The sequence below is a fragment of the Haliotis cracherodii genome, unplaced genomic scaffold, assembly GCF_022045235.1.
Source record: "Haliotis cracherodii isolate W230 unplaced genomic scaffold, xgHalCrac1.p SCAF_8, whole genome shotgun sequence".
In the NCBI taxonomy this organism is placed as follows: Eukaryota; Metazoa; Mollusca; class Gastropoda; order Lepetellida; family Haliotidae; genus Haliotis; species Haliotis cracherodii.
Genome location: NW_027266341.1, coordinates 58099050 through 58112531, shown reverse-complemented (window position 1 = coordinate 58112531; position 13482 = coordinate 58099050). Strand labels below are relative to the sequence as shown.

Below are 13482 nucleotides of genomic sequence, written 5' to 3'. Positions count from 1 at the left end.
AATTGCCAACCAACGATCATTAAAGCATGGAATCAAACCTGTCTCCTGTTAATAGATGTTAAAAAAGTCATAATACTGAAGAATATGTATGGAAAGTGCGGGTTAACAAAATAATTTCTTAAAGAGATCTCATGCAATGAGATGCAATGTTCTTACTGTAAAGTGTATTAACTACTTGCAGGTCGTCTGATGTGTACTGCTTTGAGCTGTTGTCGATGGTGCTGGCGCTGAGCGGGTCGAATGTGGGGCGGATCTATCTGGCCCAGCAGTATGGCCTGATACAGGACCTGTTTGGCCTCCTTCACACAGCTACACCCAGGATACAGAGACAGGTAACGCCTCCCTCATCAGCCTCATGCTTGGGGGCACAGGTCCAGGCTCCACAGTTAACTGTGCAGAGTTGCATCCCTAAGTCAGAAACCTATTGGTTGGAATCCCGGTTCGCCCCAATTATGTTTCTAGGTTTGTCAACACCATACCCATGCTCATGGGTTTCACCAAAGTGGTAAATGTCTAAGAATTGTGGTAATTGGACTTTCGTCAAGTTGACATGCCGGGATGTAACTGGAATACTGTTTAAAGCAGTGTTAAACCAGTCAGTCAGTTTTGATGTGAAAAGTCTGTACACAAATGTGCAATCTTGGTGTCAGAATGTTCGTTTTGGTTAAAAAGGCAATGCTGTCACATGCGTTTTACTGATATCACAGAACCAAGACAATTTTTTACCAGTAACTTTGTACTTCCAGGTTACCTCGGTGATGCGGCGAGTATTGCCGGAGGTGAAGCCCCAGATCCTGGCTAAGATCTTGTCCATCCCTGCCCTCCCTCCAGTCGACTACAGCATCGTGTCGGTGGCCACCCGTGAGGAGGGAGACGCCAACTTCAACCCAGACACCCCAGGTGAGCCAGGCAGCTTAGGGGGCATAGTTTGAATATTTCAATACTCAGGCATGAAGTATGGAGCTGCAGGTGGAACTGTTCCTTAATTGGGGTAACAATAATTTGATGTTGATATTCGCAGGTATCCTGGATGTGTTCCTCGCTTGTATCAGCAAGGCGCTGGACGTCCAGACCAAGGTGAAGAGTAGCGGAACACACAAAGGCGTCACCACTCGCACACTGTCGGAAAGTCTTCATGATCAACCATCTATAGAGTAAGTGGCCAGCTATTATATTCTCATAGTAGATAAAATTATATAATGTATGTCTCTAGTGTCAAATAAAGTCTTACCTTGTTATCCTGTAGTCATAATATTTTAGGGGATGAAGATGACCCATTAATATTACAACAACTTCAGATGTGTGCCATGGCCAGTACATAATTGTGTTGAGCCGTGAAGATTCCGTGGTAGAGTAGGTCTTCAGCAACCCATGCTTGCCGTAAAAGGCGACTATGCTTGCCGTAAGAGGCGTAACGGGATCGGGAGGTCAGGCTCGCTGACTTGGTTGATGCATGTCATCGATCCCAATTGCGTGGATCGAAGCTCATGATATTAATCACTGGATTGTCTGATCCAGATTCGATTATTTACAGACCGCCGTCATAGAGCTGGAATATTGCTGAGTGCGGCGTTAAACAACAAACCAACCAACCAACATAATTGTGTCAGACTGGTGACATATGGGATGGGGGGGCTAGCCTAATGGTTAAAGCATTTGCTCTTCATGACGAAGACCCAGGTTTGAATTCCCCACATGGGTACAATGTGTGAAACCCACTGCCATGATGTAACTTGAATATTGGTAATATTTCAACTTCTATAAGTTAAAATCATAATCCCTATGTCATCTTGGTATCTCATGGGATGAAATCACATTCAGTATGATCTTAACCATGTCATTGGCATACAAGGAAATTCAAAGCCCGGCTTGCATTATTGTCGTGTATCTTTTTGTTCAGGCCGCATGGTCCTCGGTGGTGGATGAGAGGACTGATCTCTTCAGCTCTGGCTGGCACTATCATTTCCCTCATACAGGACATGGCAGCGGTAAGTCAGTCTCACACTATACTCTCACACTAGAATCTCACACAGTCACACTACACTCTCACAATCAAACTACACTCTCAAACTACACTCACACAGTCACACTAGAATCTCACACAGTCACACTAGAATCTGACACAGTCACACTACACTCGCACAATCATGTTACACTCTCACACAGTCATACTAGAATCTCACACAGTCACACTACACTCTCACACAGTCACACTAGAATCTCACAAAATCACACCAGAATCTCACAATCACACTACACTCTCACACAGTCACACTAGAATCTCACACTACACTCTCACACAATCACACTACACTCTCACACAGTCACACTAGAATCTCACACTACACTCTCACAATCACACTACACTGTCACACAATCACACTACACTGTCACACAATCACACTACACTGTCACAGTCACACTGCACTCTCACACAGTAACACTAGAATCTCACACTACACTGTCAAAATCACACTACACTCTCACACAATCACACTACACTGTCACAGTCACACTACACTCTCACACAGTCACACTAGAATCACACACTACACTCTCACACAATCACACTACACTCTCACACCACAGTCTCACACAATCACACTACACTGTCATAGTAACACTACACTCTCACACAGTCACACTAGAATCTCACACAGTCTCACTACACTCTCACACTACATTCTCACACAGTCACTCTACATTCTCACACTACACTCTCACTCGGTTACTCTAGAATCTCACAGTGACACTATACCCTCACACTACACTCTCACACAGTGACATTAGACACTCATAGTCACACTAGACTCTCACACAGCCACACTAGACTCTCACACAGTCACACTAGACTCTCATACAGGCTCACTACACTCTAACACAGTCATACAGGCTCACTACACTCTAACAATCACACTACACTCTCAAACTACACTCACACAGTCACACTAGAATCTCACACAGTCACACTACACTCTCACAATCACACTTCACTCTCACACAGTCACACTAGAATCTCACAATCACACCAGAATCTCACAATCACACTACACTCTCACACAGTCACACTACACTCTCACACTACACTCTAACACAATCACACTACACTCTCACTCAGTCACACTAGAATCTCACACTACACTCTCACAATCACACTAGACTCTCACACAATCACACTACACTGTCACAGTCACACTACACTCTCACACAGTCACACTAGAATCTCACACTACACTCTCACAATCACACTACACTCTACACTAGGCTCACTACACTCTAACACAGTCATACATGCTCACTACACTCTAACAGAGTCATACACGCTCACTACACTCTAACACAGTCATACACGCTCACTACGCTCTTACACAGTCACACAGGCTCACTACACTCTAACACAGTCATACAGGCACACTACACTCTAACACAGTCACACAGGCTCACTACACTCTAACACAGTCACACAGGCTCACTACACTCTAACACAGTCATACAGGCACACTACACTCTAACACAGTCATACACGCTCACTACACTCTAACACAGTCATACACGCTCACTACACTCTAACACAGTCACACAGGCTCACTACACTCTAACACAGTCACACAGGCTCACTACACTCTAACACAGTCACACACGCTCACTACACTCTAACAGTCATACACGCTCACTACACTAACACAGTCACACAGGCTCACTACACTCTAACACAGTCATACATGCTCACTACACTCTAACACAGTCATACAGGCTCACTACACTCTAACACAGTCACACAGGCTCACTACACTCTAACTAAGTCACACAGGCTCACTACACTCTAACACAGTCACACAGGCACACTACACTCTAACACAGTCATACATGCTCACTACACTCTAACACAGTCATACAGGCTCACTACACTCTAACACAGTCACACATGCTCACTACACTCTAACACAGTCACACAGGCTCACTACACTCTAACACAGTCACACAGGCTCACTACACTCTAACACAGTCAAACAGGCTCACTACACTCTAACACAGTCACACAGGCTCACTACACTCTAACACAGTCATACACGCTCACTACACTCTAACACAGTCAAACAGGCTCACTACACTCTAACACAGTCATACACGCTCACTACACTCTAACACAGTCATACACGCTCACTACACTCTTACACAGTCACACAGGCTCACTACACTCTAACACAGTCAAACAGGCTCACGACACTCTTACACAGTCATACACGCTCACTACACTCTAACACAGTCACACAGGCTCACTACACTCTAACAGTCATACAGGCTCACTACACTCTTACACAGTCATACAGGCTCACTACACTCTAACACAGTCATACAGGCTCACTACACTCTAACACAGTCACACAGGCTCACTACACTCTAACACAGTCATACATGCTCACTACACTCTAACACAGTCACACAGGCTCACTACACTCTAACACAGTCACACAGGCTCACTACACTCTAACACAGTCACACAGGCTCACTACACTCTAACACAGTCATACAGGCTCACTACACTCTTACACAGTCACACAGGCTCACTACACTCTAACAGTCATACACGCTCACTACACTAACACAGTCACACAGGCTCACTACACTCTAACACAGTCATACACGCTCACTACACTCTAACAGTCATACAGGCTCACTACACTCTTACACAGTCATACAGGCTCACTACACTGCCATCGTCACACAGGCTCACTACTCTCTAACACAGTCATACACGCTCACTACACTCTAACACAGTCACACATGCTCACTACACTCTAACACAGTCATACAGGCTCACTACACTCTAACACAGTCATACACGCTCACTACACTCTAACACAGTCATACAGGCTCACTACACTCTAACACAGTCATACAGGCTCACTACACTCTAACACAGTCACACACGCTCACTACACTCTAACACAGTCATACAGGCTCACTACACTCTTACACAGTCACACAGGCTCACTACACTCTAACAGTCATACACGCTCACTACACTCTAACACAGTCATACAGGCTCACTACACTCTAACACAGTCATACAGGCTCACGACACTCTAACACAGTCTTACAGGCTCACTACACTCTAACACAGTCATACAGGCTCACTACACTCTAACACAGTCATACAGGCTCACTACACTGTCATCGTCACACATGCTGACTACACTGTCATCGTCACACATGCTGACTACCCTCTCACAGTGAACCTGTTCGGTCTACTCATCAAGTTTTTATTTCATCTTCAGGGGAAGTTATCTGAGACATGGGCTGCAGTGACAAAGGCAGCCATTGCTGAGGCCATTCTGAATTTGACCAAATTGGATGAACCCCACCGAGCACCAGAAACCTGTGTGAAAACACCAACAGTGAGTAGACACTCCGTGTAATTCATCAGTTGGGGCAGCAGTAGGGTCGGCTACCTGAACCCTGAGTTTGATTCCCCACATGAAGCCCATTCTTGGTGTCTTCTTTGTAAAAACACTTATACATTAAACTCTAACAAAGTATTCAACAATGATCAGTTAATTTATGAATACTACCATACATTACTTCAAGGATAGAAAATTTGTTTAACTTTGAACACTTGTTCGGCTGAATGGCTTCCTCCTTTGTCTAATATTCTAATAATCTGTAAATTCCTAGAAGCATGATGTTTGCCGTCCCACATATGTTTTAGGAGCAGTACATTTGTTGCATTGATTATTAAAATCAGAATGGCCAGAAAGGTATTTATGTAAAATGTATATGCACTTATTTAGGAACACATAGATACCAGAATAGAATAGAACAGGGCTGAACTTTGTGTCCTGCCTGTGACAGCGTCTAACAGTTGTAGGGCAACAGATCTAGGGCTGCCTTGGGAACAGTGATGTTTGTCATCATTACAGCTCTTGCCCCACCTGTGTGGGCGTGTTGTGACCCTGTGTTGTGTGTTGCAGCTGTGGTTGGCGGTGTCCTCGCTGTGTGTGTTGGACCCGGACCATGTGGATCGGCTGTCGTCCGGAGAGTGGGTGGCCAGTCCAGACGGTCAGCATGGACAACCCAGGGTAAGGAGTCTTGTCCACTGATGACGGGACTATATGATACTACATGTATGGGAGCAGAAGCGTGTGAGAAATCAGATATTGATGTATTACAGGGTCATTGGGCTGTTTTTGTTCTTGTCTTGTCTTGTGTTTGTTGTATTGAAAGTCCATAACTATGGGCGGCCATTTGGTCAAAAAATTTGAAAAAAAGGACAAAAGTACGCAATTAAGGTCAAAATACAAAACAAACAGACGAGGGTTAAACAAACAAAGTTGAAATAAATGTCAAAAGAACGCAATATTAATAGTCAAATGTTGCGAAAAGACGTCATAAGAAAAGAAAGAACAATGTGTTCGAAAGAACGTCAGTGAGCATGAAAGGATGTTTTCAATAAAGAACGTCAGTGAGCCAAAAGGACGTTGACAATAAAGAACGCCAGATGGCGCTGCAATTTGTAAAACATTCAGAGTTTAATCGGCTTGTTCAGCCGTGTATATGATAACTGCATGCCGAGATGCACAATGTACAACGTCATTCCTCGTGCACTCAGCCAAGTATCAGCAGCATGCGTCAACATCGTGTGTCTGCATTGTGTTGGGTATAAAGTGTAGTGTTGCATCAGTTAGTGGCTGCTAAGATATTGTCTCATTTAGTCACATGGACCAAGCTTCCCCGTGAAGATCTGTGTGAGACTAGGTCTTCAGCAACCCATTCTTGTTATAGAAGGCGACTATGCTTGTCATAAGAGGTGACTAACAGGATCGGGTGGTCAGGGTCGCTGACATGGTTGATGCATGTCATCGTATCACAATAGCGTGGATCGATGCTCATGATGTCAGTCACTGGATTGTCTTGTCCAGACTTGATTATTAACAGACTGCCGACATATAGCTGGAATATTGCTGAGTGCGGTGTTAAACAACAAATGAACAAACAGGGACCAAGTCTCATGAACAATGTCTCTTGCAACATGTCTCATTCAGATTCATGATTCATGTCTCATGTCACCGTGTGTTGTGTTTTTCAGCCGACCTGTGATAACCATGACGATGGGGTGACTCCAGCCATCATCCTGTGTAGTGAGTGCGGGAATTTGTGTGCTGACTGTGACCGCTACCTCCATCTCCATCACAGGACTCGAACACATCAGAGACAGGTTGGTGCCGGCACAACTAACCCGCTTTTCTACCCTTGTAACAAACAGTTTAACATATCAGAAAATGAAAATTCATTACAAAAGATTTTGTTCATAAGAACTTGAGTATTAATCATTGGAATTTGATATGGAATTTAGTATGCATGATCTTACGGCAACATAGACTTTTAAGTGACCTTCATAAAAGGTCAAGGTCACTAGAGGTCAGATTATGAAAACTAGCTTGGAATGTTTGCAATTTGTGTACCTGACGTCAACGTGTTGGAGTGCCGGTGTGTAATAAAGAAATATTCTGACAGGTGTTCAAAGAGGAGGAAGAAGCTATCAAGGTGGACCTCCATGAAGGATGTGGTCGGACTAAACTCTTCTGGGTGATGGCGCTAGCGGACTCAAAAACACTCAAGGCCATGGTGGAGTTTAGAGAAGGTAACTAATTGTCATTTGACATGTGGAGCAGTGTGTTGTGGTTTAAAGTCAGATTAAGATTTAGTCTCTGGAATGTAACTGTGTACATTTTGAGTGCTAGATTGTTGTTTGTAGTATAATAGTGAAAAGCCCAAAGAATTTCTAAAAGTCTGGAGGAATCTGGACTTGTCAAACTATTTCCTAGACTTGCTGAGGATATTGACTATTTGTATTTCAGGGTCTGCATTAGAGAATTAGACTCTAGCTAATTGCCAGATGGCATTACATTATGTTGTTATTTAGATGGTTCCGAAGCAATGAAAATTCGTGAGAGATACCTAACACGCTCTTGTCCCATTATATATACAGCCAAACAAGCTATTGGAAATGTCTATACAGTGCCATCACCAGTCTAGTGGTACTAGAACATTCCAGATGTTTCTATAACATACAATCACCATCCACGGTATACCGGACTGGAAGTCTAGACACCACACTAGCATCTAAATATATAGAACTTTCTGATGACTGATCACTGTCCAAACACAACGCAATGGGGGCCTACAGAATCTCAACAGAAACAATGTAACTCTCTGAACACAATGCCATTTAGAAAGTGGTCAAATAAAATACACTGCCTTTGTCACATTCCAGGCAAGGTGTCCAACACTGCGACAGTAGGCCCCGGGACCTGCCGATTCTGTGGAACCACCAGCAACACAGGGATGCTGGCTATAGGCAACGTGTGCTCCGACCCTGACTGCCAGGTGAGTCAGATGCTGCTGGCATTACATCTGTCCGAGCATCCCTTTAGCAATTGGAGATCCAGGTTTAGAATAGGTCCGAGCAACCCATGCTTGTTGTATGAGATGACAGAATGGATTGGGTGGTCAGGCTTGGTGATTTGGATGATAGCATCATTGTAACCTGACTTGGGATGGTGCTCATAATATCAATCACTGTTTTTCTGGTTCTGACTTGATTATTTACAAGTTTTATAGGTAGAATATTTCAGAGTGCAGTGCTAAACAAAAATCAACCACCAAATATGGTGAAGCCTCATTAATTGTGAAATGAATGGGATGAGACTAATCAGCGTTAGAAACAAACAGTTTTCGTCCACTAGTCCTTATAATGATAACATATAGCAAGATCCTTAAAAAGGGCAAATTTCTACTAGTCTTTATGATACCTTAACTATTGGGCAGTTTGGCAAGGACTATAGGACTAGTCCCAATTTCTACCCCTGATGAGTGCTGCACTCTGATTGACTCATTGTTAAATGAGATTGGATCCCGTAAATTTTCATAAAATCTTGTTGATTGTCAAAATGTTGTCCATAATACTGCTGGTATTAGACCATAGTGCAGGATCCGACGGAAAAGTAAAATAACTTGCTGTAATTAATACCAGTACATGGAATTAGTGGAATTTGAAGTACAATTTCATAATCAGATATTAATTATGTAGAAGCACCACAATGCGTGAAGTACCTATGAGATGCTGATTGGACTCCAGACTCCATGTTTGACTGTGTTTTACAATACTGACTTCTCCCCTACAGGAACATGCCCGCAATGCCTGCACCCAGGTGCTGTCCTGTGGCCACCCCTGCTGTGGCATCAAGAACGAGGACCCGTGTCTGCCGTGTCTCCGTGGCTGTCAGTCAGCCAACCAACCCCCACTCAAGCAGGATTCCGATGACATGTGCATGATCTGCTTCACCGAGGCTCTGTCAGCCTCTCCAGCTATCCTGGTACGTTCATACAGTGTAGCCTGCAGCAGTACGCAGCACACATCAGACATTTGCTAGTGACCTGTAGAGCTCTGGTGGCACAGGTGGCTTAGTCTTAGAGCCGTATTTTGCTATTCAGAGTTTCTTCCCTTAGGAATGTCAGAAACTTATAATTCTTGCAAAATACTACACCTCTATCACATCATTGCCATAAATTCCTGTTTATGCTGAGAACCACACTATAAATTTTTATAAATTTTCAACAGACGTCCACTACACTGCCAACATATCCATAGTTGTGAGGAAAACCCTATCACTTGCCATGGACGCTACCGTGCATGCGCAAGGCGGGAATCTAGTCACTTCTTTTCCTGTGTGTCCTGAAGACCTGTAGAGCTCTGGGGGCAAAGGTGCCCTGGTCTTAGAGCCGTATTTTGCTATTCAGAGTTTCTTCCCTTAGGAATGTCAGAAACTTATGATCGTGGATTGGAATCTCAGATTTGACCTGATTATATTTCTAAATTTGTCAGCACCATACATACCTGTGCACATGAGTTTAACCAAAAAGTAAATGCCTAAGACAAGCTGACACACAGTGATATAACTGAATACTGTTCAAAGCAGTGTTAAACCCAACTTTCTAACTCACTCAGTAGGGCCTAAATCTAAAACTTTGATCAGATGTTTACAATGGATGACATGGCTGATTATTTGTCAAAGATCGACAATACTCCATGATGGAGGAATGTAGCCGACACAAAGCCATTGAGTATTGACGATGGGGATCGCTGCTCATCATAGAAACTGCTGGTCTGTGTGGTCCTGACTTCATTAGTCACAGCTGATCCTTCGATCATCTCACATTGGACCTGTTAAGATCCGGGGTAGAATAGGTCTTCAGCAACCCATGCTTGCCATAAAAGGCGACTGCTTGTCGTAAAAGGCGACCAACGGGATCAGGTGGTCAGGCTCGCTGACTTGGTTGATGCATCTCATCGATCCCAATTGCGTAGATCAATGTTCATGATGTAAAAATCACTGGATTGTCTGGTCCAGACTTAATTGTTTACAGACCGCCGTCATATAGCTGGAATATTGCTGAGTGCGGCATAAAACAACAAACCAAACCAAAAATCATATCACATTGCTGTCTTCTGTTCATGTGATCGTGTGTGTTATTGCAGCTCAAGTGTGGGCATGTCTTCCACATGCACTGTGGCAAGAAGATCCTGGAGAAACGCTGGATCGGTCCTCGCATCACGTTCGGCTTCTCCCTCTGCCCCATCTGCAAGGTGAGTCCCAAGGGGCGGGATGATTGGTAATCGAAGACGACAGAATTTAGGGGAGGTTCATGAATATAAAGACAAATGCATTTGTTAGAGTGAAGAAAAGATTTGCCCCCAAATGACATGGAATCTTTTAAAGTCAATCATAGACACATGGAATTATATCTTTTACCGAAGAGAATAACCCTTGGCATTAACCAGCAGGTATTTACATTTGTAGGATTTAGTGTATGCATTGCCCACTTTTAGAGGGTGCACCTCACCCTTTGTTCTCGTAAATGTATCTTTATATTCTGATGAAGTCCTCCATTATTTACTTGGTGATGATGTATATTGTATACTCCTAAAGGAGCTGAGAATGATTGATGGTAAGTGCACTTTGACCACCACATATTGGATGGAAAACAGTGCCTAATAAATGCACACATTATAATAATAATAATAATAATAATAATAATAATAATAATAATAATAATTTACAGAACAACATCGAGCACCCAGTGCTGAAGGGCCTGCTGGACCCCATCAGGGAGCTGTTTGAGGATGTGAGACGGAAAGCCCTCATGAGGCTGGAGTACGAGGGCCTGCACAAGGCCGAGGTCATCACCACTCGCGGCGCTCGCTTCTTTGGAGACCCTGCTGGATTTGCCATGGACAGATATGCCTACTATGTCTGCTTCAAGTGCAAGAAGGTGAGAATCAAGAGCAGACAGTAATTGTGGTTTACATCTTGATGGGTTCTTCCTGGGCGCTTACAAGGATGAGTGTTCTTGATTTGAAATTGTTAATGTGCCATGTGAAATGTGATTTGAGTCAACTCTTTGTAACTGTCTGAAAATCACCTTGGCATTGTGTATTAGTTGAGAATTGTCAGATATTGATCTTCGCAGTTGCTAATGGCCTACCTTCAAAGACTTATGTGTCTTTAACATGTCTAAACTGTCATGTTAAAGGTGATTTTAGACTGCTGTTGTAATTCTCTGAACATCACATTTGCATTGCACATGGCCAAGAACTGTCAGATCCTGTCCTTTGCACTTGCTGGGGGTGTTCCTTCAAGGAGGGGCGGTCGGGTATCCTAGTGGTTTAAGCGTTTGCTCGTCACGCTGAAAATCTGGGTTCGATTCCGGACATGGGTACAATGTGTGAAGCCCATTTCTGGTGCCCCCCTCCGTGATAGTGCTGGAGTGTTGCTAAAAGTGGCATTAAACTGTACTCACTCACTTCTTTCAACAAGGACTGATGCAGTGTTCGAAATTACAACTGAAAGTCCAGGTGTTCTTGTCAAAACTCTGATGTACCTGTGAAGACCCGGGTTAGAATAGGTCTTCAGCAACCCGCTTGTCATAAGAGGCAACTAATGGGATCGGGTGGTCAGGCTCGCTGACTTGGTTGTTGCAAGTCATCATATCCCAATTACATGGATCAATGGTCATGATATCAATCACTGGACTGTCTGGTCCAGACTGGATTATTTACAAACCGCCATCTAGTAGCTTGAATATTGCGGAGTGCGACATTAAACAACAGACTAACAAACAAATCCCTGATGTTAAAAGTTTTAGGGGTCAGTGAATGAAATACCCTCATAATGCATCTTAAAAATTGAAGCTTGTTTAAAGTGTTAAATTTGAGTACATGTATCTTGTTTGTAAAATTTTGACGCTCCAAATGCAGTTTGTATAATTTTGTGCACTTTTGTTTCTTAGGCCTATTATGGGGGTGAGGCGAGATGTGACGAGCAGGCTGGTGGGGGTGGGGACGACTATGACCCCCGGGAGCTGGTGTGTGGAGGCTGCTCAGATGTGTCCCGAGCTCAGGTAGGTTCATCAGTGATGAGAAGAAATGGGATTTAACTTTGCATTCAAGATTATTTCACTTGCATACAGACTCCAAGCCGACCAGTCCTTGTTTTATCCCCATAATCCAGAGTACCAGGCAAGTAGTTTCTTTTAATGCATTTTGGTGGTCAGGAATCCAACCACCTACCTTCTGCTGTATGGGCCGATGCTCTATCCACGAACCATGGTATTGTGCACTGACAGTTTCTGCTATTTGTTTACACTGTGTATTGTGTGAATACTGTTGTCAATATGGCTGGAATATTCCTGCTAGCATTGTGTAGTCTTATCCACTCACTCAGAGGAGGGTTATATACAAAATTAACAGTGTTCTGCTAGTCCAAGACTAGTACATGCATGAGGACTTGTGACATTGTATTGTGGACTACCACTTTTACTATTAGGCATATGGCAACTCTGTAGCAGACAAGTTTTGCTGACTAGAGAAAATAAAAATTCTTTTCTAACCATGATATGAATTATGACATCAGCCTATTTAGTTTTATTACGCCTCAAAGTGAGATTGACCAATCATAGAGCAGAACTACTGACCCCACATGAGCCCGTTTACCGTCAGTAAAAATCCAAGATGGTTGTTACTGACCTAATAAGAGACCGTTTACCGTCAGTAGAAGCCATCTTGGATTTTCCAACACCCACCTCATATATTCCACATGAAAATTCTGGAACAGAAATTCATTATTTGACAATGTTTTGTATTTTTTTATAGTTAATTGTAATGTGCAAATAAATTAATCTTTTTTAAATCATGTTCGTGACTTTATTGATAAAATTTATAGTTAAAATTGTCAATAAGGTTTGAAGAGTAGTCTCCCTTTGACCCTTAACGTCAGAGTAATAAGCTTATAAGATTAGTGCGATATGGATACCAAATAGTGTAAACTTTTGGGCATAATAAATTTGTTATGGTGTCTTTAGTTGCCGTCTATGGTGTCATTTTAGGTTAGCAGAAAAATATTGGGCTCAGTTGACAACATA

At 43.1% G+C, this 13482-nt stretch overlaps 1 protein-coding gene across 1 annotated transcript in view; it reads left to right on the top strand.

The window, feature by feature from the left end:
- LOC139449803 (E3 ubiquitin-protein ligase MYCBP2-like) overlaps window positions 1-13482 on the top strand; it is a 129005-nt gene that overhangs the window by 111392 nt on the left and 4131 nt on the right. Inside the window, exons 76-88 of the mRNA XM_071231339.1 lie at window positions 182-332; window positions 747-900; window positions 1022-1154; window positions 1901-1988; window positions 5280-5399; window positions 5973-6080; window positions 7088-7216; window positions 7516-7642; window positions 8276-8388; window positions 9186-9377; window positions 10541-10648; window positions 11125-11334; window positions 12352-12462. Of these exons, the coding sequence (XP_071087440.1) occupies window positions 182-332; window positions 747-900; window positions 1022-1154; window positions 1901-1988; window positions 5280-5399; window positions 5973-6080; window positions 7088-7216; window positions 7516-7642; window positions 8276-8388; window positions 9186-9377; window positions 10541-10648; window positions 11125-11334; window positions 12352-12462 (1744 nt within the window). The remainder of the gene's footprint in view (window positions 1-181; window positions 333-746; window positions 901-1021; window positions 1155-1900; window positions 1989-5279; window positions 5400-5972; window positions 6081-7087; window positions 7217-7515; window positions 7643-8275; window positions 8389-9185; window positions 9378-10540; window positions 10649-11124; window positions 11335-12351; window positions 12463-13482) is intronic.